Raw genomic sequence first — 27,929 nt, forward strand, 5'->3', positions numbered from 1 at the left:
AGGCCTCTAATGTTTAAGTTACTTACTTTTTTATTAACAGCATTTGGGTACCAGAGGCACTGATATGCTATTGTTTCAGAACGTATTATCGACGCTACTGACTATCCATCACATGAACTGCTATTGTCTTTATGACATGAACATAGCACATTATGAATGGTACTACTATATTGTTATTCATTCAAGCATTTATCATTCTTAAACGGCTGAGTATTTAGTACGGAAGTATCGCAAGGTTATTTTGTATTCAGGCTTAGTTAATGCGGGGAATCATTACTAGCTCTATGTATTATTTGACCAATGGTCCATATTTTGTCAACGTAAAACAAGGGAATGGTTATATAAGTATCTTTTATTGTTTTTTTAAATCAATCATCAAAACAATGCTCTATTGTACTATTACAGGTAGCGGTGCGACGCTGCTGAAAAAAAAATCTTAAAGAAAACGAAATATGTGCATAAAATCTTACCATTTCCACCAAGAAGATGTATTGTTGAACTGATGTGTTTTAATTTTGTTCACTAATTAGATAATATTTTATTATTTTGCCTGCCTGATGCTGTTCCCAGTATTTTAACTTTCTTTGTGTCATAAAATTTCCTTTGTATTCCAAAACTGTATCTTTCTTATATCATTGAATATACCCACATGAAGGACTGCAGGGGAAAATATTATGTTGATAAACGGTCCCAGAAATGAGCAAATGTTTAGAAGCTACCACGACATAATAAGTGCACATATACATTCATGCTTTTTATCCTCTAAGGTGTCGGCAGAGGCGCAACAAATGCACAAACTTTCCACTATGTGTTCCGTTCCATGATGTGATAGGAGGCGAAACATTAGGCATATCGGGCACAAATTCTACGCCCCGGACTGATACTGAGTAGAAAAACCCAATATAACTTTCCCCGATCCGGGAATCGAACCTGAGACCTCAGCATTGCTGTCATACCGTAGTACAACTACGCCTCCGAGGCATAATAAATAGTTAATATTATAATATCTTCCATTTCACTTTTAGTAATGGAATATCGAGGACAGATTTAAGTAAACATCATGTAAAAGAGTTTATTCCCCACCGATATCTACATTTTTGTTATATTACTTTATGGTTATTTTTATCTCGACACAAATGGATGCCGCGAATTGTTTTGCATCCATGAATTAAACTCTATAGTTTACGACATGTACATCATTTATCCATATTCATGACAAACTATGATTTATTTAAAAGACCGCTTGAAATTAACTTTATAATAGACCATAGAATTATAAACTGTGGATAATGTAGTTAGTTGTACAATTATCTCCGATATATATGTAGTTTCACTTTTATATCATTTATTGAATTGTTTTTTATCCCAAATAAATAAAAAATAGAAGCATTTTATTGTTGTTGGATTACAAAATATGTAAAAGGTGAGGGAAAAAGGCATTATAAATTTGACATCCGATTAAACTCCACCAATGGACTCTAAGTAAGCTGTCCAGTTGGGTGGCAAAACATTTTCACGCTAATGTTTGTGACTGAATAAAACAATGTTTTTTGTGCCGGTTTTTTAACTACCTCCTTATATCCCTATTTCGTGTTCCTTTGAATTAATCGATGATAGATATTTATAAAATAAGATCTGAATTTTTATTTGCTATTAGCTGTTTCTCGAAACTTCGTCTGCGTGAAAACGTTTTTCCCGCAAAAAAACCCTAAATCATTGTAGCGCTACATAGTGGCATATGAGTCTAGCTAATTTAATTATTATAACAGGTTTATAAAGAATATCCTATTCTAGTTCTAAACTTAGCGCACTTCCTATCTATCTCATTTGTATTAACCGATATTATGTAAGTGCTATGAGTTCTATATTTTTAATATTATTAAGAATGAGATACCTAAGAACTAACCAATAACGGCTACAGAGATAGAGAGTTTAAAAATACTATACTTAAATGTGCTCATGACTGATATAAAAAGGGTATCCACGTTTCTACAAAAGTGTACTGACCTCTACAACGTAAAACGTTTTACAACAAGTTTACATAACGTCTACGCGCCAGAGAAGGGACATAAACAGAACGCGTCATCACAACGTTTACAAATTCAATTTAAATAAAATATACTAGATAAATATCAGAAAATACACACAAACCTGTTAGTTGGTTTGCATACATAATATGGAGTATTATCGCCTCTATACGCAGTGGTTACTTATTAAATAACTTTCTTTTCTTGTTTTACTTATTTCTTATTAATATTGTAAATGCGAAAGTTTGTGACAATCTTTAGATGTTTGAATGTTTGTTACAAGTAAACTTTTTGGATAACATTTTGCTCGCATATAGACGATTTTCTGAATTAACGAATAGCCTTTTATCTTGGTAATTTTTATCAATGTGTATTAATTCGATTTTCAAATATGTTATTTTTTTTACATAGATGGCACTAGCGTCCTACTATATCACTTTGGACCGGTATGGTGATTTATGGATGTATGTCGCGGGAAAGGCTTTTCACGCGGAATACCGACCTATTGCTCGCGGCGTAACCCGCGTGTTTATTCAAACCATGGGTCGTCGGGACTGTTCAAAATTGCTTAACAAAAATATACTTTATTTCATGTTCATTAAAATCGATCTCAAATGGCTGCCGGCAGCCGCTATGAGTTAACACTCAAGTAAGTGCCTTTTGCCCACGGCTTCAACTGCAATAATACCCGTTCTTGTTATAAAAATTACTTTATTCGTTTCGTATTATTTTTAATGGGTTTTGAAATTGAATGAAATCATAATTATTCACTAAATTTTTCTACCTATAATGTTATATAAAATTGAAAAGCTTGAGTCTTTGAACGCGCTCAGGAACTATTGTTAAAGTTTTTCAATACTGTTCGAAATAAGAAATTCTTTACTGTTGGATAACTAATTTATCGAGGAAGGCTATAAGGCTATATAACATCACCCTATGACCAATAGAAACGGAGCATTAATGAAAAATGTTGCAAATCTGAGAAAATTTATTAATTTTGAAAGTTTCCGTTGCGTGCTCTGCGTAAAGAATTAAAGTTATGCGACAGTCAAGCATCACGAAATTGTTCCTCTTCAAAAGTTCAAAAAAAATATATAATAAAACAAAGTCCTCCGTCACACTTGTTTGCCTGTCCGAACAGGATAAATTCAAAGAGTACCCAACGGACTCCAATGAAATTTGGTATAGACTTAGTTTGAGGCCCTGAGAAGGATATAGCCATAGATATATATCTCGGAAAATTACTTCATGCGGGCGAAGCCGCGAGCAAACGCTAGTAATATAATTAATGCGAAAGTAATTCTATTAACCTTTCACGGTATAGAACTGAACTGTTTTAATGCAGAATAAAGGCTACATTTATCATTGGAACCTAGTATACGGATTTTTCTTTTGGAAAAACTAATCACGCGGGTGGAGACGCGAGCATCACATAGTGTAGGTACAATATATCCGTGCAATATTTTTTTGTACGCACTAGGAATTACTAAATATAAAAAAAGATTATAGAAGATGAAGGCGGGTCTACACGAAAAAAAATAAATGTTGCTCCAATTTATTTTGAAAGTTGATCCATAAGACAGGGAATGTCCCACAAACGGTCAGTTGAATCGCAAACTCCATTTTATAAATCATTTACACCTACGTTTTTTACACTACATTACTTCTCGCCAATTGTAGGCATACTGATTCGATGAGCAAGTTAAAAAAAACATTTATTCATAATATCAAATTAAAGTAGCATCATTCCAAAACTTATGTTGAGAAACGGATGAATGTGTCTGATGCAGCGGGTTGGATTTTCCCTGGTGGAATTAAATCAAAAAGAAAATATGCGTTTCAAGTCTAGATTATGTGGAACCGAAGAATACTTCTATTTTTTGTTTTAAAGAAGCGTAGTGCTGTGCCGTATTAGAACTATGACTAAGAGTAGCTTTTGCTCGTGATTTCTGGTGCTACAATGTTTGTGTCCCGGATAAAAAGAAGCCTAAAATAGTTTGACAAAAATAATGTATGTTGTGGCTTTCTATTGGTGACAAAAAATTCACCGTTAAGGTTATAGCTTAAGGTCCATTTTTCATACATTTTGTTTCACTTTTAATCTGGGTAACTAAACAAGTATTGACAAGTAAAGAATTTAAATTTACGTCTAGTTAGTTATTAAAATTTAATACGACGAAATTTTAAAGGCCGAAATATCCATGCATATTAATTATTTTTACGTTTTTCTTTCAACTGCGAGAACTAATCACTAACTAGACGTGAATTTAAATTCTTTACTTGTCAATACTTGTTTAGTTACCCAGATTAAAGGTGAAACAAAATGTATGAAAAATGGACCTTAAGCTATAACCTTAAGCACTAATTTTAGAGGTAAGCGAGTTCAAACAAAAATTTGAGAGTTTTTAATTATTGTTTTAAATATAATACTATAGATTTTTAGAGTAACGCAACTATTTATTTAGATGTGATGGTCATTTTGCCCTTATTGAATATTAAAGAAAGATGAAATAAACTAAACATAATTAATGACTAGCAAGGATGCATACTTTAAATGATTCAAAACAATTTCAGGTTTATGTCTTTTTAATTTTGTCGAAATATTTTGTAAAATCCACTGTTCCTGGTTGGAAGTTGTCCCAAGTGGAGATGTGTTGGTAGAGGGCTGTGCCGGGGCACTCAGTAGCCATTACTTGGTTATGGCCAATAACTTTATACGTTGGACTGAGGACACCCTGTCTTACTCCTTCCTTTATGAGCGCTTTTGTTGTTGCCAACTGGACGGCCGGTGGGGCTTCATCTGAAATAAAAAAAATATTGAGTTGAATAAAAATGTAGGGACGCTATTCAAATATATTATCATATATTGCACATTCTGCACTAAACATATTATTTAATTGGTTTAAGTTTTGTTACGTCTCCGCATGCGTAAAGGTCTATTTAGAAATGTAATCAAATGAAAATACAGTTTAGTTTTTCTTCAGGGGTAGTATATCGTATTTATATTAGTTTAGGAATAGATTATATAGAGGTTTTCTTAAAAGGATATATTTTTTTTACATAAAGACTTATGTCAGCAATAGTGATGTTTTAATATTTCGTTACTATCCGTGTTTCTTAAAGTATCCATAGATTATACCATTTATGTAAAAGACGACATTTATTTATCAATTAACATATGCATAAAAGTTGAAGCCACTGAGTTCCTTCTAATATTTTTTTCCATACAACCGATTTATTACGTAATACGACTTATGTAAAAATAATTGATATGACGCGTGTCAAATCCAAGGCCTTGGAGACAGGACCGGAATTACTCACCATTTGGGATGACAAGCTTCCATAATTATGCTAGTAGACGTGAAAAATGAAGGCATATTCGTTTGATGACAATTGTGTCAACAAAAGAAAATAATTATTGATTTTTTGGTCATGGATATATTTCAAAGTTTCATTTCTAAATTTCGTGTCGATTCTTCTATGGAATATATGTATATACGTGAGTATGGTATAGTTTATGTGAATAAAATTCTAAATACAGCTCTGTTATGATGTCTGGTAATTAGGAGATAATAGCTATGGCACGTGTACTGTCAGGAAACGCTCGCTTTTGTAAGAAGCCGGTAACAAAAAGTAGATATATCAAGAACGAAGTAGTACGACTAATAGTATTCAATACTAAGTTTTATTTTGCACGAAAATTGAATTCTAAAGATTTTTATCGACTAGAAAAATTGACAAAGTAAAAAAAGGTCAAGATCTTTATTAAAACATCGAAATTATAGGAAACTTTATGAAATGGATGGATAGAACATAATGTCCCTTCTTTGTGATCAATCTGTTATAAAAATACCTGACAGAAGTTCGTTCAAAAACACACTACCATCAATTTCGTTTTTACACAAAATATTATAGTTCTCTTATTAAAAATCCAGAATACGAATATTTGTAACATTAAGTTACTATAAAAACAAGCAAATAAGATATTTAGAAATGTAAAAACAATTACTAACCACAATACAATACAAATGCGCGTGTTTTGCTCCTTGAAAATGGTAGTAAATACATCAGTAGAATTTGGCATTACGATGCGCAGAACGAGCCAAAAATTAAGACTGAATCAAGAGTTTGTTATGTATCCTATTATTATCACAATACGTTTAAATTTAAATAGACATAGCCTGATACGTATGTAAATATGAAATGCGTAATAATTTAATACCTAAATGAAGCAGAATACTTTGATTATTGGATTACGTTATAGGAACCAAAGTTAGTTATCACAAAACCATTATTTCGTCTAGTGAGCCAGTCGATGTTTAATTACATTTGTAAAAAAGTACCGTTTTTATTCGTTTTATTCAAGCGAATATTAAATTTTATATTAATTTAAATCTTCTTTGCATATATTAATACTTAATAACTCGACTAGTAGGTATTTGCAGTAGATTAATATTCACAGTATGTTTTTTTAAAGTTATGATTTTCGGTTGACTGCCTCGGTGGCGTAGTTGTACTGCATGCGCGGTACGGCAGCGCTCTGAGGTCCTGGGTTCGAATCCCGGGTCGGGCAAAGTGATATTTGGGTTTTTCTGCTCAGTATCAGCCCGGAGTCTGGAATTTGTGCCCGATATGGCGATAGGATCGCCCCCTATCACATCATGGGACGGAACACATTTGGCGAAAAGTGGGTGCCATGGTTGCGCCTCTGCATACCCCTTCGGGGATAAAATGCGTGATGTTGTGTGTGTGTATGATTTTCGGTTGCGGATATGAGAACCTAGATTTCATAGTGACCCCACTGCACCTAGAGGTAAGTGGAAAATGGTCCAATAGAATGTTGACCGACGAGATATGATTACCCCTCGGTAGTCGACATAATAATGCCGGCCTGTTGGAACCAGGTATACACAGGCTGATGCTGGAACGCGACACACTTCTTGGGTCATTATGGCGTGTTTCAACACCTCGTGTACGGTGGTCGCTATCCGAGCTGATAATAAATTTATATTCCACCATAAGCAAATATCATTGTTAGGTACCATGCTGACATTAGAACATTTTTTAAGCATTATTGTTTTTCGGTTTGAATGAGTAGTATGAAGGACTTGCGATGTTGAGCGATGTTCAATATAGAACTTTGTGATTTTAAATTCTGGGCGGCATGGCTAGTAGTTGTGGTGCATATTAACACGCGAAAGAGTTTTTTGCTTTCACATTCTGTTGCATAAAATATGGGACTTACTCATTAGTAAGTAACATTTTACTTGTTACTATTTTACTAAAATAAATGCGAAGGTTTGCGATAACTTTTAAATGTATGTTTGTTAGAACTAAACGCAGAAGCAACTTAATGGATTTGGATGAAATTTGCCTATCGGGTAGACAATATCCTGTGTAACATAGGTAATTTTTTATCCCGTTAATTTGCTCCCATGGAAAATATTTTTTATCGTTTCTTTTTAAATAAATAGCGTCGGCGTCGTGCAGTGTTTTAGGGGCTTTAGTAGGAGAAAGGTTTTTCACGCTTACGAAGCCGCGAGCAGCACATAATAAAGTTATATAAATAAAAATCTATTGCCGCACGTGGGTATGTAAGAGCATCACTAGACAACTTGATTTGTCTGATTTTATTCTCGTTATGATCTGAATTCAGGACAAGGTGTGCATGAAAGAAAACATTGGAAAATCAACGGAAAAAGATAGGACAAGTTAGAATTTAGATGGTATTTTTGTAAGCATATTTTTTCGTACACGCTAATCTCGGAAACCATCTAAATAATTATCATGAATTGGTGAGTATTTCTTTAATTTCAACTTGAAATTGTGGATAATTTTAGACGCGGTAGGTGGCGTTGGTGTCAATATCTAGAAATATGAAAAGCAGTTTACATAAAATGCAGGCTATGGAAAAGACGGTCTATGACAGGACATAATATACCGGACCCGTCTAGTAATTTAATATTAGCAAATAAATTCTTACATCTCCAATCCCCGATCAAGCAGATACCAATGCTGTAGTTGTTTGCCTGTATGGCATGGATTCCGATGACATTCCATCCGCGACCCTGGTACGCCACGCCTTCGCTGCCCACGCAGAAACTGTAAAAAACATTGGAATAATAACTTAAAATCATTTTACCTGCATTAAGATACAAAAAATATTAATTATATATTGTTTATAGTTGAAGGTCACTTTATGGTCAGTGATCATTGATCATTGATCATTGATAGCACGAAATGTTTACTGCTAGAGTAGACAGTTGGAATTAAACACCCAAGGTGTGTTTATTGGTCCGATAATTTCACTTGGCATACGAAAGGCTGTATGAAAGGTTAAGTTATCGCTGGGTTTTATCTAGGTCGGTAATGCAATGTGAATCGAAAAAGTATAATAAAGGAAGTTAATGAAATTCTCCAAAAGCTCGTTATAATTTTATTAGAGACACTGTCTAAAAAAGTAAAATATTCAAACTTACTCAATGAACCGAAAAATTCCGAGATTGGTTAACAAAAATTTTACTTTATGAACAATAAAATATTACGAAACGTTTCCTGTCTCATCTTGTCCGGATCTTAAAAAAAAACTTAAAAACTGTGCAGTGAATTTGGGTCGCTGGTTATTCCCCGGCTGACCGTTGTTACTTTTTTGCACGAATTTCGGCGAGTGTTATTTACATTATGTCATGGTCTGAGGAATAACTTAGCGAGTCGCAAACGTTAAATTGTTGTCCAGGAACACTAAAATATTCTACTACTATGAAACACATCCTTCTGCAACTTCAGTAGGTGTCAGTTTATAATTATTTAGTGTTTCTCAGCGACAAGTTACCTGTGTCCGCGTGACTCCTTGTGTAATTGAGAAGTGAAATTGATTAATGATTACGAACTACCCTCAGGGTGATGATACGAATTCCATGAATACAGTGTTTGATTTAATCAAATTGGGTAACTAAATCTATGATGAAGAATATTAACGCGAAAAAATACGTTAGGTAAAACCACAATAATTTAAATTTGCTTATTTGATCTCGTTATTGATTTGTTTTTTATTTTCGCGTGTATGTAATAGGAAATCATTAGTAATTTATTTTAACTCTAATTTAAGCAATCAAATTCATAAGCAAAAAAACAAAAGCTTGTACCTAATGTTTTTATTAATTTTGATTCCTACATCACTTATTTATCAAATGATATAAGACCTTTATAGACGTTAAGTAACATTCATTCGCCTTTAAATAAAGGGGAATTTCCTCCTTTTTTGATTAAAATATGTCGTAAAAATCATTTGACAATGCGCATATGATTATTACAAGTTGTTTTGATAGATTATCATTGTTTACGCTACATTGAGTCATTCGCTGGTCATTCAGAAGTGGTCGAACTGTTTACTACGCGATAGCGACACTACGCATGTAAATTATAGGCAGAGATTATGCACGATGTATATTATTGTATTATATGATTTTATTGCGGTTTGATTTGAGTTCAGTTTGTATAAAATGACTCAAGTTCAGCTTTATATTATACTTTTAAAAGATTTTAGACTAGTGGTAGTGTATACGAGCTGTGGATCGGGAGATGTTGGGTTTAAATCGCAAATTGTTTTTGTAAAAGGTTTTTTTCGGAGCTGATTTCCAAAGTCCGTGGACATTAGCCAGACGGCCGAAAAAAATAAGCGAAATCCTTTCGGCTTTCGGCCGAAAAAAAATAAGGGATCTTATGCTGACCGAATTCTCGAGTAGAATAATGAGTGGTAAAAGAACAAGACACTATATCTTTGTGATTTGAAATAATAATAGATACAATCAATAATTATTTTTTATAACGTTAAACAATTATCAATCACTAATTTATCTCTTTCTTTATGTCAAACAATAATTTTCAAAAAGATAAAGTAATAACCATAATAGGGTATGGTCGGAGTATTTAGGAATCTTCAATACTATATTTGATCAAATAAAATACATAAAAGTAAACCACAAACAATGTAATAATGCCGTATTAAAACCGCAACAGAAAATTTTATTAAAATGAATTATTAACAACTTACTTACTAGCAAGCTATACGCCCTTTAATTGATCTGTTTTCAATGCAAAGAGGTCAGAAAAGTTATATTTGCATTAGATTATAATTAATTAATGAAATATGGATCGAATTGACACAAATGTCACAACTTTATTATCTATTGATTTAATACCAGTCATATAATGTATCAATAAATCATAAATCTTTTAGGGAAACACCGCGTGTGTCCTTTAAAGTTCCTCTGACTCGACAAAATGGGTAAGTGTAAACTTAAAAGGACAGTTTGAAAAACGGTGACAAAATAATTACTCTACTATCCGAAATTCTTTCCAATTTGAGTATGGATAATACGAATAACTTTATTGTGGTTATTTCGATTGCCAAACTGCTCAGAACGAGTAAGCTTCATATTTTAACGTATTTCTGGTATATGATTTCTATGTTTTTTTATTGAAAGGAGATAATTTATTAAAGTTACCCTGCGCAATAGTTTAATTAAGTACCTACTTTCTTTCTATTGAGTTCTCGGACATGTTTTGACTGTTTTTATTATTAAGTTACTATCTACTACTGTATACCGATTTGATGTCGGTACGTCACATGGGCAACTCATTGAAAACCAGCGCTGCAGTATTACAAAGGTGGTATTGCAGTTGTTGGAGCAATAATTGTTTATGTTATGTAAGATTTCTTGGCTTTATTTTTTTTTATTTTGTTAAAAAAAAAGTTTTTTCTTTCTTTCTTTTGATAGAAATGATTTGACTGATAATTGACTGACACATACACACAGATCTTTTTTTCCCAAAAGAGTAGGCAGAAGTGCAGCCGGCGCACCTACTTTCCGCCGTGTGCACTCCGTCCCATAACGTAAAAGGGGACGAGCTTATGTAGGGTTTAATAGATTTGTCTTCATGTAACGCATGTGTGTCACATGTTATGTTATACAACCTGTTAACGACTGACAGTCTTGAATACCGACATAATAGTATATAGCTATACTACCTCGTAAAACTCTCAGACTAACTGTCTATAATAATTTTCCCTTACACGTGTTTTAAATTTCCTCATCAATAGATCTAATGCTACTGAGGTAAACCAGCTCGGATGAATGAAGATCTTTTTTTAAACAAATGGTCGATTTTATAAATACGTACTAGTGCATTTCATACAAGCTTTGAACCACTACTTATTTAGAGGTTGAATTTCTAAATTTGTATTATATCGATGAAGTGAGTACTGACTGTTGGTAGCGTAGTTGTATTCCAGTACGACTGCCGTGCCTAAGTCTCAGGTTCGTACCCGTGTCGGTTAAAGTTATATTGGATTTTTCTGCCTAATACCAATCCGGACACTGTAATTTGTGCCCGATATGGCTGTAGACTTGCTCCTATCAATGTAATAATTACTTGATATCATAATAAAAGAATAGAAAAATACCAATGGTGAAAAGTGGATGCATTTTTTGAACCTGTTAGGAGTTAAAAGGTGTGTGAGTATGTAAATATACTTATTGGTATCCTATGTCACCCCAACCCATGCTGTTATGATAATTCTGCATGCACCGCATATCCAGAAGTGGATGCATTTTTTCAACCCCGCCTACCTTTTAGGGGATAAAAGGTGTATGAGTGTGAAAATATACTTACTGGTATCCTATATCACCCCATCCCATGCTGTTGTGATAGTTCTGCATGCTCCGCATATCCTGCATGCATTGTGAGGAGGTGTTGCACGCGCCAGGGATGGCTGTGTGGTGTATAACCACGTACGGCACTGGCTTGGTAATCGGTCTAGTGTCGGTAGGCGGAGAGCCTTTCCAACATTCCCTTGAGCAGAACGGGAATGGATGTTCGCCTGAATATATAAAAATGCATTAGTTTACAACTTTCAGATATTCTTTTGTTTAAGTAAGTCGGGGGATAATGTATGGTTAAAGATATAAAATATTTAATAACTTACTGTGGTGTTTTTTTTTATAATTATAAGTATCACGCTGGTAGTTGTCAAATAAATAGTTGTTTTGCCATTGTCGTTTCATTGCACAAAAATGGCATATTGTACTACATACCCTATTGTAACAATTACAGATCGAGAAACCGGAAAATGTTCGGAAATTATTATGATTTTCATATTGTCTACAGACTAATTGCAGCATGGCGTCATAATTTGCTGCAGAAGTCAGTTGTTAAAGATGTAGGTATATCTTGAGTACTTGATAAGAACTTAAACTTATTTGTCTTTATTGCGTATAAAAAACAAATGCATTTTAACCCCTGCGAGCTGGATTCTATATATAATTTACTAAAAGTTAATTTATTTTACTAGTATATGTGGCAATTTTTTTTTGTATAAAATCCGTTGGGTTGTTAATTTATAATGTAAATAAATATAAAATTTTATTCTACTCACCACTGTGAAAGTTAGGTCGCCCTAACACAGGAGCACAGACAATAAACAAACTAAAATAAATTATAATACTTCCAATCATCTTAACTATATACGAGGAAATGTTAGCTTAACCCTTGTATGTTAGGCGCCGCACAAACACTGTAGAAAATTGTGCAACGACTTAATTTATAAGAAGCATTTCGTTTACGGTACTTTCCCGGTTGATAACGCTCTCATCGGCTACGGATAGAACCGATGGCTTTTTCTGAGGCGAAATTCCGGGAATACGGTTCTGTATACGTGTAGTTTCTTGGAATTAAACACTTGACTATTGTATAGTGTAGGGACTTTTAGCGGGTAATAAGCTTTAATACGTAAGTGATGAAGATGGCGTGTTACTTTTGTTGAAACAACATCGTTATGACGAAGTCAATAAGGCATAGGGTGATTGAAAAGCAGCGGGTACTTGTTTCGAGAACTTATAGTGGCCAGTGATTTTTAACTGTCCTTGAGTTAGGGCACAAGTGTTTGGGTCAATGTTTTTATTCTAACATAGATTATTCCATGTTTTTTATTTATCAACTGTATTTTGATGGCAATTTAATTGATATATTTATCAGACTATGATTGGAACTGCTGTGTCTTTTGAGGTACCGGGTTGGGCGAGTGATATTGGGCTTTTTCTGCTCAGTATCAGCCCGCATTCTGGAATTTGAGCCCGATATGGCGATTGTATCGTATCCTATCACATTATGGGATGAAACAAACTGGCGGAAAGTTAATGCCCTAGAAGCACTTCTGCCTAACCCTCTCGATGATAAAGCAATGATGTGTGTGTGAGTTCAATAAGCGATCGGAATCGCTTTTTTCGTTCGATCGCAAAATTAGACCATGGATATTTCTGCCTTTAAAATTTCGTCATATTAAATTTTAAAGGCCGAAATATCCATGATTATTAATTATTTTTACGTTTTTCTTTCAACTGCGAGAACTAATCAATAACTAGACGTGAATTTAAATTCTTTACTTGTCAATACTTGTTTAGTTACCCAGATTAAAGGTGAAACAAAATGTATGAAAAATGGACCTTAAGCTATAACCTTAATGTAAATTACCTTTATGTTGTCGGAATTAAGCTTGGTCAGTAGGTATATATAGTATATATCCAAATGTACATCGTGACTAACGAGGCAATACTATTTTATTTCTTGTCATCGTTATAGTGTTCTGAATGTATCACAAATAGGTACCTTATTATTGTTAGAACAAAATGAAACCGTATGCAATCTCTGAAAATGATAAGTATTTAAATGTAAATACTATTTACACATTTTTTGCAGTTATTATAATAACCCTGGTTGTGTAAACGATTTGCATCTTGTCAGAAATCTGTAACATATTTTACAAAATAGATATACGTAGTATATTATTGCTATTGTTACATGCATATTGTGATTATTTTATTAATTTTTATTACTCGGACATTAGGATGCATTTATTTTTATTACGCTCTGTATAGAATAATTTGAGACGAAATTAAATTTTGGATTTTGATCGGTTCAAATTTTATAAAAATGTTATCCACAATAGATACATAATATATTTATAGATAATTCAGTTTTTAAAAAATGCCAACATTATTGAAGTACAGATAGAAAAACCGTACCCAATTCAATAACACGGAATTCCAAAAAAGATCAATTTTTATATACTTACTTAATTTTATCTTTAAGTGGATATTTAGATAACTTAAATTATTAATTGCAGAATAACCTGCATTTGTCATTATAACTGAATGTCATTCATCATCGACGTTGTAAAACAATTAAAATTAAATTTATTACACCTACAAAACGAATCAATAAAATTTATTTATGTCAATGAAGTACGCTAATCAGATAATATGCAAAAGTATTAATGAATATACTAAAGGTAAATTAATGACAAAGATAAAAAATAAAAAGTACCCCTTAATCCATTTCCTTGGCAGTGGGGTCTCACATAATTTAATTCAAGAAAGTTTTGAAAAAACATTTATATTAAAGTAGGTCGTGATAATTATCGTCAGCGAGAGGATTTTAGCTGGAGAACGCAAGCCTTCCCAGAATACCCTTTTGTACCCTACTCCACTTACTTCCAGGTGCAGTTGGGTTACTTGGCCACGCCCGTATAAGAAAAAATACATACTGTCTTAAGTCGTTAGTAATATTTTTGGTACATCTTATTGGTAATAAATAATTGTACAAAACATCCTAGTTATAGCAGAGTGTACGCAAGTCATTGGTAGTTCATAATCCTTTGTTTATCTATACTTCAACAGGTAGGTAAAACAAATTATCTTCCGAGACTAATCGGCTCTTGATAGAAAACAAACAACTTTGGGGAAGAACCAATGTCCGGTGATGTGGAAACCATATTGGCAGCTTTTTTATCCCTTGTACAGATGTGCGTGAGTAATTTGCGTTGATTGTAAACATTTTGACATGATTTATGATGATATGTATGAGTCATGCGATATTATGTTAATATTGTTGACCTCTGCACATCTCAAAATGGACTCCAAAGTTCCCCTTAATTTAGGGATTTTTTTAATGTTTATTATAAGTAGATACTTAGTGACAAACCTACCATCGCGCCTTTTTCCTTTCTCTGGGGCAGGTAAAGATGTTACTTATGGGTATATTTATAAAAATAATTATCATTGTATGTGATTCACAAGTTAATTTTATCTTGCGAATTAATTTATATTGTATGTTGACTTTTTGTTTTATATCCGCTATTATCATTACTCGACACTGGCGGAATCACCGATAGATCACACATATTTTGAATTTCGACGGCGACAATAACTCCAGTTTTAGGTTAAATATAATAAATTAATACTTTAAATAAGGCAGTCATTGTTTTAGCTGTGTGTTGTGTTCGAGTAGCTCGCACGGGTTTGTAACCTTTTCTTTCGACATCAACGCCATCTAGTTTAAATCGGAGAGGATATAATGAAAACAGACGACGATAATAAGTTTATTCTTTATTCCTTAAGAGCTTATTACTCAGATTAACGGTAACACATAACGGTAATAATTAATTTGTGCTAAATGTTACCAGAATCCGTACAACGGTTTATGAATACCTAATTGACAAATAGGCACTCAAATATGTTAATAAACTGGGATTCATACTTCTGTCCAAATCGCGACAGGCTCGTTCCTAATCTCATGTAAGCTTGGTATTCGTGGAAGTGAGGGCTTTGTCTAGGCCATCGAACATCAAGAGGTGAAATAACGTGTGTAAAATCGAATCAAATGTATGTAATATTTTACTAGTGGTAGGTCTCATTTGTGAGAGTCCGCTTGGGTAGGTACCGCTGCAATGTCTATTTCTGCCGCAAAGCAGCAGCATGTAGTCACTGTTGTGTTCCGGTTTAAAGGACATTGCAGGCAGTGTAACTACTGGGCTTAATAAGACTTAACATCTCGTGTCGAACTTTGGCGAGCGCATTGGAATACCAAACAATACTTTGTGATTCATGGCGGTGGATGGAGTTTCTATTGTTTATGGGCGGTAGTATCGCTTACTATCAGGTGAACGGCAAGCTCATCTCGTCATTCAAATCAATATATATATAATCAATTAATAGATTGTTGTTAGTGTCGTCGTATGTTATCGCGCAAAGTTTTCCGCTAGCTCTTATCGAGTGTCAAGCGAACGCACGTAATACAGTGATGTATTAGAACTGATATTGAGTATTAATATCTTATAGAATTTGAAATTAGAAGGGGTGCTAATATTCGTCCTGTCTTTCGGTAGAATAAAAACATAGAATTTACACGACATCGGTAATCTTTACGGAATACTTAACATTGGGTATATGTTGAAGAATGTAAAGTATTTAACAATTCATTTTATTATTATATAATACTTTTACTATAAATAATAATAATGCCACAATATTAGTTATTTCCCATAATGATTTGTTATGTTTACGGGAAAGTTATACATCACAATATTTTTTTTTAATTTTCTTTATAATTATAAAATGTAAGTCAACGGACGCGAGATGACTATCCCTAGGTTTCCACAATTATGCCGGCGTGTTTGAAATAGGATTTTTTTTTATTTTATTAAAATTAAGACGCAAAACAGATTACAATTAATATTAAAACTAATTATAAAACTAACAAGCATAAAAACTAGATGGTATTCCTAAACATTGCGCCCTTATACTAGTTAATTACTTACTAGATTTATTATTATAAGTAAGTAAATATACACGCAGGCTGATCCCGGAACGCGACACACTTACGTAGTGTGTGTGACATTATGGCGTGTTTTACATATTATTTTCGATGGTTGTTATCCGGTGCATATAAATATCCTACCAACAGCACCTATAGACATCGGTGAAATTGACAACATATATCTTACATTAATTATCATCATAAACACTATTACAGTGCTAAAAATTTGTTAATTTATTTTATTTTATTTATTACATTTTATATTCAAAGACTATAAAGGGGGACTTAATCCCGAAGGCATTCTCTACCAGACAACCTTTAGGTGGTGCAGAGACTAAAGAGGTAGGTGTGCACAACGAGAGAAGGTCGTGGAGAGAACATTAACAAACCAGACTGAAATCAATTAAAAATATAAAAGGTACGTCATATAAATATGCCCACATACATAAATACGTACATACATACATACAAACGAAGAAACATACATAAATAATATTATATATATCTACATATATATCATATTGTCATAACTGAAACTAATGACGAGATTCTGCCAACCCATCCAAGAATAGTTTCCGAGCTCTCGTTTTAAAACCAAGCCGTGTAGTGGAGGATCTTACTTCGAAAGGGAGCGCGTTCCACAGAAGAATAGACTGAACATAGAAAGAAGAGTGGATAAAGTCAGATGTATGTGAAGGACATTTAAGTAGGAGATTATTAGAAGAACGAAGATTCCTGTTGTGGTTACCACCCAGGTACTAGAAGTGGGGGGATAGATAGGAAGGTGAAGAAGGAGACTTGAGAAGCGAAAATAGTGTAGACAGTGCACGCCATTTACGCCGCTCTCGGATTGGTAACCACTTTAGTTGAGAGCGATAGGTAGAAACGTGATCGTATTTGCGAAGGTTGAAAATGAATCGAATGCAGTTATTGAGAAGACGGTCAAATTTATTAAGTTGATCTGCATTCAGGTCCAAAAAGCACACATCACCATAGTCGAAGAGCGGTAGGATTAAGGCTTACACTAGCATTTTTTAGTCTTTGTGGGAAGAAAATTTTTAAAGCGGTAGAGAGCACGAAGAGCACCGGTGACTTTCCGACTAACAGAAGTTACCTGAGTCTGCCAGCCCAGGTTGGAGTCAATGTGAATGCCAAGGTTCTTAACAGAGGTGCACCAAGGAATGACGATTCCGTTATAAATGACTGCTGGAATAGTCATGAATCATAAGGTAAAGGCAAAAATTTCGTCTACGCCGTAATAACTTGTGGCGGTATTACACTAATTGTACCGCCACAAACTACTTTTTATTTTAAGACACATTGATATTTGCATGAGGCTTTAAATTTCCAATTATTTGGCTTCCAAACCTTAGTAAAAAAAAATACGTTTATGAAAATTGCTAAGTAAATATCATAAGGAGTGGATACTTGGAAGCAAGTTTAAAAATTTGCAAGACGTCTGTTTTAAAAAAAGATATATCTATAATAATTTTCAGTATTAGTTAAAATATGACATATTAGGGTATCGATTAGGTTAATTACTGCTTAAAATATATTTTGATAAGATACAAATTTCAATATCTATTGCTCCACTCGATATTAAATTCATACTTGTAACATTTTTACAATCAGGGGCCTTATTCTCTATCCTGCACGTTATTTTGACAGTGCGTAACAAGCACTTAACACAACGCATCATGTTTAGGACTATAGAAATTTGGCTTACAGAATACCATTCCACGCACATTTCTCGAAGATAACATGACACGGCCGCGTTACGCGTTTACACTATCATACAGAATAAGGGCCCTGTAGCTAAAACATCTCCACATTTGGTCCATTCAAAACAATTTCACATAATGCAACAACATTTATTAACAAAAATTATAAAACAGTCGTATTATCTTTGGTCATTTCATATCCTCACGAAGTTGTTCCAGTTGGTGATTTCGTTGAAGAGTCTGGTTCCTGGGCACTCAGTGGCGGAGACCTGACGATGCCCGATGAGCATGTAGTTGGGCCTGATGTAACCGAGTCGCACGCCCGCTGCGATCAATTCTTGTGTGGTTTGCATTTGCACCGCCGGCGGGAGGTTTGCTGAAATAGATTAATATATAATTTATAAAAATATGTAGGTTTATAAATAAATGAAATAGCTGGTTTATAAAAAAATGAAATAGTTGGTTTATAAAAAAAATAAAAGCCGCGAGTAAAACCGTATATATTTATAATTTAATAAAAATATTTTTTTGATTTTTTAGACGTATTAATCCGAGACATGAACTATTTGTTCCAAATTTCTTTCAAATACGTTAACGGTTACTGCGTTAACTCCTTACGAAAATACAAAGATCTGAATGTTATCATTAACTTTCGCATTTAAGAGTAAGATTAGACACTCACAAACAAAATCGCCGATGAGCACGATGCCGATACTGTTACTGTTATAGCCAGCTGCGTGTGCGCCGACCGCGTCCCAGCCGCGGCCCTCGTACACCGACCCTTCACCGCCGACAGCGAAGCTGAAAATATTCAAATTTATTCGTCAAAATACGTTCAGTATAACAAAAGTGATGTCTTACAAAATTCTGTTTATTAAATAAAAAAATGTCTATTTAATGTTCTATTTATAAAAAAAAATAAAAAAAAATCGTCGTGCTTTATGTATGAAATGATATTTTATATACGCGTTTTTCTATGAATATGTCAACCAATCCCTGTTTTTACTTGTTTTATTTACGTCAAATACAAGAGATAAGACAAATAAATCGTTAAAATCTTCATGGATTTTTTATTCGGGAAGATACAATTTCCTGTACCGTCCATTTATCTCTAATGGGTAAGTGTATCGGGTTGAAAAATATCTGAGTGTCCTGAGATCGGAATTTGTACTAATATGGCAAAACTAGGCTCGTCCCGTCTCCCATCATGGACAAATGTAGGTGCACTAGTTGCGCCTCTGTCTCACCTTTCGGGAATCAAAGCATGAGTTTATGTATGTAAACGGGTGACACAAATCACGTAGCGCCGACCCACATAATACGTAGTACATTACAGTGATAATATTACTATCGGAAGGTAATCAATGTTTAAAATGCGTGACGCTACTTCTTATCTTACACACAATAATATAAACAAAGGAAGATAGTCATTTGGAATTTTGATTTATTTGCGTATATACTGAGACTATTGGCCCTAATGAGCTTCTTAGCGAAATACGAATGTTAATCCCAACAAATCTTATGCGAACCTGAACAATAAGAAAAAATGTTACCATGCATGCGCGCGCGCGCACACACACACACTCAAAAAAAAAGGGAGAGGAACGCAGCCCCAACCAGTGCACCAAATTTTCGCCAAGTGCATTCCGTCCCGTGTTAGGACCGAGCTCCGCCATATCGGGCACAAATTCCGGGCTGATACTGTGCAAATAGTACACTCACTTGTATCCAATATCACTCCACCCGTTACTGTTCATGTGGAAGTTCTGCATGGAGCGCATGCTGCGCGCGCACTCGTCCCGGCTGAGGCACACGCCGGGAATGTAACTGTGGTGGATCACCACGAACTGCACTGGGTGGTTGAGTGGCGTCGACGTGCGTGCCTCCCTGCCGCCCCACTGCTCCTTGGTTACGAATGGAAAGTTGAAGGCTGGAAAAAACATTAAGTTTTGAGTATTGACGCCCAAAACCTGGTGGCGATTTGAATTTGGTTTGCGGTATACCCAAAATGTATGCTTTTTATAAAAAGCATGCTCTTTGCGTCCTTAAATTTAGCTCGAATATTGAAATGTGTTCATCAGGGGACTTTATGTGGATGATGTTGATGATTGAAATAGAAATAACTATGGATATTATTAAGTACTTTATTATCATTCAGGAATATATGCGACATATGTCGTACATTATTTGACCAAGTTCGATTTACTGATTGGTGATAAAATGGTGAACTTATGGCTCATACTCACCAGAACTGTAACCTTCAGGACTAGGATAGGCCGATATAAAGCCAATTACGCTAAGGATAACTATTAAAGCGAAGCTCGCCATTTTTCTGAAACGAAAGAAAATTCAGGCTATGTATTTATTATTTACAACTATTTATTATTCTTATTTTATTTTTGTTTTTTTACGGTGTCATTATGTAGGATCATTTTGATATTGTGTTGCGCTGGCCTTGAGGTGAGTAGACTGAAATTATTTTCTAAGATTGTGGTAGACGCTTTTACACCAAATAAATAGTATTTTAGTTATTAAAAAAAATATTTTTTAAATTTGGAATTTCGCGCTCCTTGCCAGTGTCACCTAGTAGCACTTCTTTCACCGTACCCTAAAGCAAGCTTTGACATCTACAGAACACATTACATATATATGTGTGCATACGTAGTTATAGCTTTCTGTGTTGATAATGGCGGTTGCGGTAAATTACGTTCACTGGTGAGTAGTAGTGGCGAAAACGTGTAGGTGCACTAAACTGCTTCAAGGATACGATAGCGTGATTGTCAAAGTCAAGAACCTATCTTAGATTATAATTAAAATTATCTAATCAACAAATCGGCGCATGTCAGATGCGCACGGATAGCGGTTAAATCGACGAAAACGATTACAATTGAATCACGCCATTTGTTATTTCAAAATGCTAGTTATTGATGCTAATGGTATTTTTTATTATACAATTCAGTTAGTAATGCATTATAAAATAAAACAAGTTGAACTAATAAAATTTGGATTTAGACGACTTTGGATAGAAAATGTAAAACTACATTCAATTTACAGTACAATCTAATTTTATAAGAAAATAAATTTAATTATCTTCAAAGTGCCAGGCTACCCTCAAAGTTATGATTATGTATCGGTTTACCCGGCAAAAAAGATGAAGATTAGTGCATCGCCAAAACCAATGTTTATGTTGCCCGAGGTTGTTAATACTCTATGAATAAAAAATATGTAAAAAGCTTAGCAAATTAACTTCTAATATTATCAATAAACTGGAATATAGACTTCGGATTTTACCTCGATTCTAAAACGTATAGGCGCTTACTACTCATTTTATAGTTTGTAAATAATATTTAAGAATTTTTTAGAGATCTAAAAAGTATCATTTTTACTTTAAAGTTCAAATGCCCAAACCAGAGGGCAGTGCTAACCGTTTATCTATTTTATTGTATGCCATAAAGATGATTGACGGTCCACGATTATTGACTGTAAAATGAAGGAAAATTCGTTCTGCGACGGTTCTACTGCGCACATCAAAATTCCACTGACCCTATGATAACAACAAAATATTATGAAACAGAATAGCAGATGATGATAGAACAAAAAACATATTTTTGAATATTCTAGATACATCGAACCACAAGAATTGTTTATGTGTTTTTTTAACTGTATTTTTCCACAGCAATAAATCTTTAAAAATGTTTGAGTCGTAGTAATACCTTATTTAAATTTAAGTATTCCAATAGATTATATCATTAATTAAATACCATCTATGTCGATAAACCGGTATAAGAATAGCAAACAAGACACACCTGTCGTTTTATAACTTTATGTATATGTTTAGCAAAATGAGTTTATATTAGAAATATTTCTCTAACCTGCTAGTATGAAACGAAACATTATTGACCTAAATAAGCTATTATGGCAATAATATATCACGTTCTTGAAATAAATATTTTCTAATGACACTGAAAATTGCATATAATATTATGTAACTTAAACTAAAATATGTTTTGCTGACTCTATTAAAGCTTAATAAAATATATAAGTACTAATATTTGACCATGTATTGTTAAGGGATCTAATAATACTTTAATAAGCAACAATACATGGTCGATTATAAGCATTTTATAATTGACCATGTATTGTTAAGGTATCTAATAATACTTACTTAAAATATGATTTTCTGTACTTATGCTCATAAAATTAAGTCTCTTTTTATTTTTATTATTTTAAGAATAATTAAATAAATACTAGTATTAATAATACTGTTTTTACGAAATAAGCTGATATTGTTAGTAATTGTTAATATATTTATTTTAATAAAAACTTACCTAATGATTATTGCGAACTTCGCAGCCTCTTTGGCAATTAAAAATACAACACTCGCCTCTCAGACGACCTAACAATTTATGCGTCGGATTCACTTACAAGGGGTTTTATATAAAACGGTAGTTGAGGCGCGACATACGTTATAGATTATTCGGCCAATTATAGGTATATATGAATAATTTGTCGCCAATGATAAATAGTATGTATGTGACGCAACAATTGGCTAGGGTAATAACATTTTCCTTGATACTGATCATCATTGATACGTATCGCAAACTTTCGTATACATAATAAACTTTTACTGAAACTCAAATTTGATTGATTGCATAATATTTTATCGTTCAAATATAATTGTGAATCAATACAAATTCAAAATTGGACTTGTATTACACGAGAGGTGCCTCGTGGCGTGGTTATTAATAGCGTAGAGATTTGTAAATTTTGAGCCGCAATCTTTCGGCGTAGCGTGCTTTTTCTTGTTTATGGTTGATTTTAAGGTACGAATTTACAATTTTTGTAGGATTTTTAATAATTTTTCATGTTTGTGCGAATGTTAGACATTGTAATTAAATTGTTGGATTTTATCGCGTTTTTTATATTATTATTTTGTCCCAACGTTCGACGAGGAAAACTTTGCAGTCTCCATGGTCATGTGGTCCTCCTGGAAAATAATTTTATTTCAATACCATATTTAAAGCCAAATGCTTGCAATGCACAAATTGTTATGTACGATATTAGATTAGTTGCTCAAACGTTTTTGTAAAGACTGTCGATTTCTGTGATCGGTATGAAGCAATAAGTCACAGTAATACGATACTAATACCACATCGGGCACAAATCCAATCCCAAATTACGTCTGTAATAATCAATATTACGGCTAACTGCAATTGCAATGTAATTAAAACTGACGTCACAAGGATCTATTGAATTTTGACCTTCGCGTACAATGTCCATTGCCAGACTGACGGTGAGCTCTGGCATGCATTTTTTCTCAAGGTATTGATCGTGGTTATCGTGCCGTTAATTGGTCAAACGGTATTCAGTTTATAGTAGTTTAGACTAATACTATATATTTACACATTACAAGGAATTTGATTTAATCACACTAAGATTATGGATTAAATTGATGCTAGATTGAACGGGCAATGGTTGCTTAATTATTTAAATGTTGCTTTTGTATGCGATTCTGTGTTTTTTTAATTGTGAATTATGAGTAAGAAATAACCTCCTCCTAGCCGAATTTCGAATACAGCGGCCAATCTCAACGGTGATCAGCCAGGTACGCAGGATATATTATAGTGCACAAGTGTGTGCGCAATACACAGGTGCACTCTCTGTTCCTCCACTCTCATAGTTCGGTGAGACACCCGCATAAGCTGCTTACATACTTGTATTCCTGACTATTAGCCTATTCTGACTACTCGGCCATTATCTAAGTCAGAGGTAATAGTTTGTTGCCGTATAGTTATTACAATCGGTATATTAATTAATGGATCATTTTTCTACATTTACCTACGATAACGATTTCATTAGTTATCACTTTTCAAGTATCCGATTCAAACAATGAGTAGGCACACGTTACGTGGAAATGTGTTTGAAGGACTATGGGGTTACCCAGTATCTAACGACTGTTAAACTGCGGTCAGCTTTCGTCAATGTTAACTTGCATTATCTCAACTCTTTGATGGATTATGCTGGCAAGGGGATGGTAGTCGGTGCTGACAGATATGTTGTCCATATGTTGTCCTATTTAGAAAAGATGAGTACCAGCCGACTAAGAGGTACTATTGCATAATTCAATTATACAGGGTTAATTTCACATCGGTTAATAAACGAAACCACATACCTACTCGTCTTTATCACTGCTTACATTGTAGCAAAAATCATCCATGCATGACCAAAATCCCAGTTTTACTTCTCTAATTGTTTTACCATTTTGTAATTTAGTGCGAATATGGTATGTATATGAATGTTTTTCTGATAGAAAATGTGATTTTGCCGATGCGACGAATTCTCTTATCGTAGTGGCAATAGGGCGCGGAAAATTAAAATTATTTTTATTGATTTTGTTTAAAACTTGCATTTCTTTTTATCTACGGTTCGAGTAAGTTATTGTGTTATTTTCAAGAAAATAAGTGTGTGGTTTTATTTAGTAACGCAATATCAAGATGAGCCTATTGGAGCAAGTAGCAATGCTGCAGTCAATAGACAACTCAAAACCTAGCGTGTACTTTACAAACAAACCTTTCGCGCCCTTAGAACTAAGATGATCAAACTGAAAAAAGACGATTTGTCAGAAACGAATAAAAAGACATTTGAAAACAATACAGACGGCAGTGAATTGGGCGGTCGTCGCAAGTGAGATTCTATGATTTTGTCTTTTTTTCGTCATAGGGTTATAGACCATGATTTGGAGGGGCGTTTTTTAACAAAATCAGAAAACACATATATAAATTTTGAGTCAGGTCACTTAGTACTAAGCGTGCGCTTTATTCATTAACAACAACGTAAAATCGAAGCAGTTGTTTAGACATAATCTTTATGCATTGTTTTAAAGGCGAATAGCCTATCGGTAGATAAGTCCTATTATGGATAGCCTATCGTTCATCAAATGTCTGGAATTAGGAAAGTAACAAATAACAAAATATTTGAATGAAAATAGTTGAAGATATGAAATGAATCATATTTAACATGAATATAGGCTTTACGAATCCACTATCCAATACGTCTTTTGTAAAATAAAAATCTAAATAGGTCATGAAAACAGACTAGTAAGGTTCTAAAATCAGGGCTAGATTGGGAACGTAACCGGGGTATTTGTATTTTTTTGTTTTTTATCTCGAGCTGTACACTGTTTTTTTAAATAAATTATTAGAAATTCACAAATAATATTTTTTTAAATAGAATGTGTTTCACCACATTACTATATAAGCTAGGTAAATAAAAACTTTACAGTACTAAATTATAAATGGAATACTAGATTATAGTTCTAAGTATAGCCCGAACAGGAAAACAAAAACCTCATCACGCTGCAGTGAATTATGGAACTAATTTTATAGTACTGACAATTTTAATTTTAAAACAAAAATGCAGATGTGGCGCCCCCTAACAGTTATTTTTGCTTTCCTAATTCTATAATATGAAATATTTTATAAAAAAAAACTGTAATTTAAAATAGAATAACGTAACTTTTTAAAAGGACTAAGAACATCCATATTTATAAAAATTCAAAGAAACCGTGACATATTGTAGAGGAAGGAAACGTCACGGCTGTCGGCTATTTCGGGTTTAGGGAATTACTGAAGATGTTATTAATGTTTGTTAGTATCATTCACGTGTAACATATCGAACGTTCACAGAAATTCAATCATTTACATGGCAGGGGAGTTACACTTGGCCCTAATTACAATTTGTTATATACCTACAAATAACAGTTCTGTTGTTCAAATAACATATTAATTAATGTAGATATTGTCTTAGATTATTATTAATAAAATATATTTGTCTAATTGGTGTTTTGTTAGAATAACAATGTGATGCAATATTAGAACCTTATCCCTGTTTATCCCCGATGAAGTACTTACTAAGAAAAGGCAATTTGTTACAGTTCTTCATAACCTACCTACCTATCGTAACCTACTTACTATGGATATGTTCCGAAGCAATTCTTATGCGCTCGGTCTTCATACCGAATGCACGCCCATTCACGGGGGTCATTTGTCGCGGCCCTAGGAACACAGTTAAGTGCAATGACATGTAATAAAAACATCTTAGGTTAAGTGTGTATACCTCATGGTTGCCAATTCACATTGAGGCTTATAACGGCTCGCGAACATTTCCTGGCCTTCTCCCCTCTTCCTATCCTAAGATAGTTCTTTACCCTTCCCAACTATCCCCTCCTCACTTTTTATTTATTTATTTATTTATTATAAGTTCTCCAAAAAAGATAACACATAAATCAATTACCGCTTAACATAAAAATAAAATATGGTATAAGACAATGTGCATCTTACATCTAAGGAGACACAGCATGCATTAAGTATTTAAGAAAATAAAAAGAAAGAAAGACATAAACGTATCGAACAATAAAAAAAAATTTTAAAAATAAGCAGTTTAAACATGACATATTTTGGAATTAAGTAAGAACTATAAAAAACATATAAAATTATAAAATCTCTAAAATTATTAAAATCAAAAACAAAAATTAACATTATTATCAAAAACAAAAATTAACATTATTAAAATCAAAAACAAAAATTAACAACAATAATTAACAACAATTATTGTTGTTAAGCTGCAGGGCTTAGCCACTGGACTCCAATAAACCGTTCGTAGGTTTCCGTCGGTGTCAACTGCGGGGTGCGACACTCAAAAAAAAACCTACAAGATATGTGATAGAGATCAAAACATAATTTCAAAATAAGTTCCTCCCACATAACCTACAGGGTATTTTTTTATTTCCTTAAATATGTTATTTACCAAAGAAAACTTCTTATAAATTCATAGGAATGATAACAGGGTTTTTTTATTACCGATCTTATTCAATAATAAGGAGACACGATAATATGTAATTTTTAAGGAAAGGTGAGAGGTTAAACGATTGTAAGTACAAATTTGTTAGAAAAATAATATTGAGTTCATTTAAGGGATTTTACCTACGACATCACAACAGACGTTTTAAGACATTTAGTTCAGTGTTTTTACCTTATAATGATTTCTTATGTTTACGCGAATGTTAGACATCGAAATAAAATATTTTTTCTCTAACCATAAAGTTCCCCTCGTGATCATGAAGGCTGCAGTCTTCGAAACGGAGGGAGAAAATCATAAGAAACAAATGCACGATACAAGTCGAAAAATAAGTATTTTTCGATGTTTTTACCTTAGTTCCTTCTAATCATTGTTGTTACATTATTGGTTACGTCACTTTGTGAAATCAAAGATACGAAACATTGATATTTGTTTTGTCTCGGTCGTTGAAAGAATATTGTTATTTTAGGGCCTATGGAAACAGGAAAGTAGTTACTGTACGGCAGCTAGTGAAGTGCACGGGGCCCTTAAGACTGGAGACTATTACACCCTGACAAGTGGTTTTCTTTAGGTCAACACCTTGTAAAATTGGTGGAGGTATAGTGAAGACCTTTTATCATATACACCTGGTTCTTTTGTTATCCAGTTGCGCCACTGGATGCAGACCACG

General features: G+C 33.6%; 1 protein-coding gene across 1 annotated transcript; it reads right to left on the reverse strand.

Moving 5' to 3' along the window:
- Positions 1-4,595: 4,595 nt before the first annotated feature.
- LOC115441359 (peptidoglycan recognition protein 3) lies at positions 4,596-22,885 on the reverse strand. Its single transcript, XM_030166123.2, has 8 exons — positions 22,732-22,885; positions 20,650-20,735; positions 20,126-20,333; positions 19,086-19,204; positions 18,603-18,779; positions 11,703-11,910; positions 8,011-8,129; positions 4,596-4,827 (listed from the first exon to the last, which is right to left on the reverse strand). The coding sequence occupies exons 2-8, from the start codon at positions 20,729-20,731 to the stop codon at positions 4,604-4,606; spliced, it is 1,137 nt and encodes a 378-aa protein (XP_030021983.2). The 5' UTR covers positions 20,732-20,735; positions 22,732-22,885; the 3' UTR covers positions 4,596-4,603.
- Between the last annotated feature and the right edge of the window lie 5,044 nt (positions 22,886-27,929).

The sequence above is a fragment of the Manduca sexta genome, chromosome 9, assembly GCF_014839805.1.
Source record: "Manduca sexta isolate Smith_Timp_Sample1 chromosome 9, JHU_Msex_v1.0, whole genome shotgun sequence".
NCBI lineage: Eukaryota > Metazoa > Arthropoda > Insecta > Lepidoptera > Sphingidae > Manduca > Manduca sexta.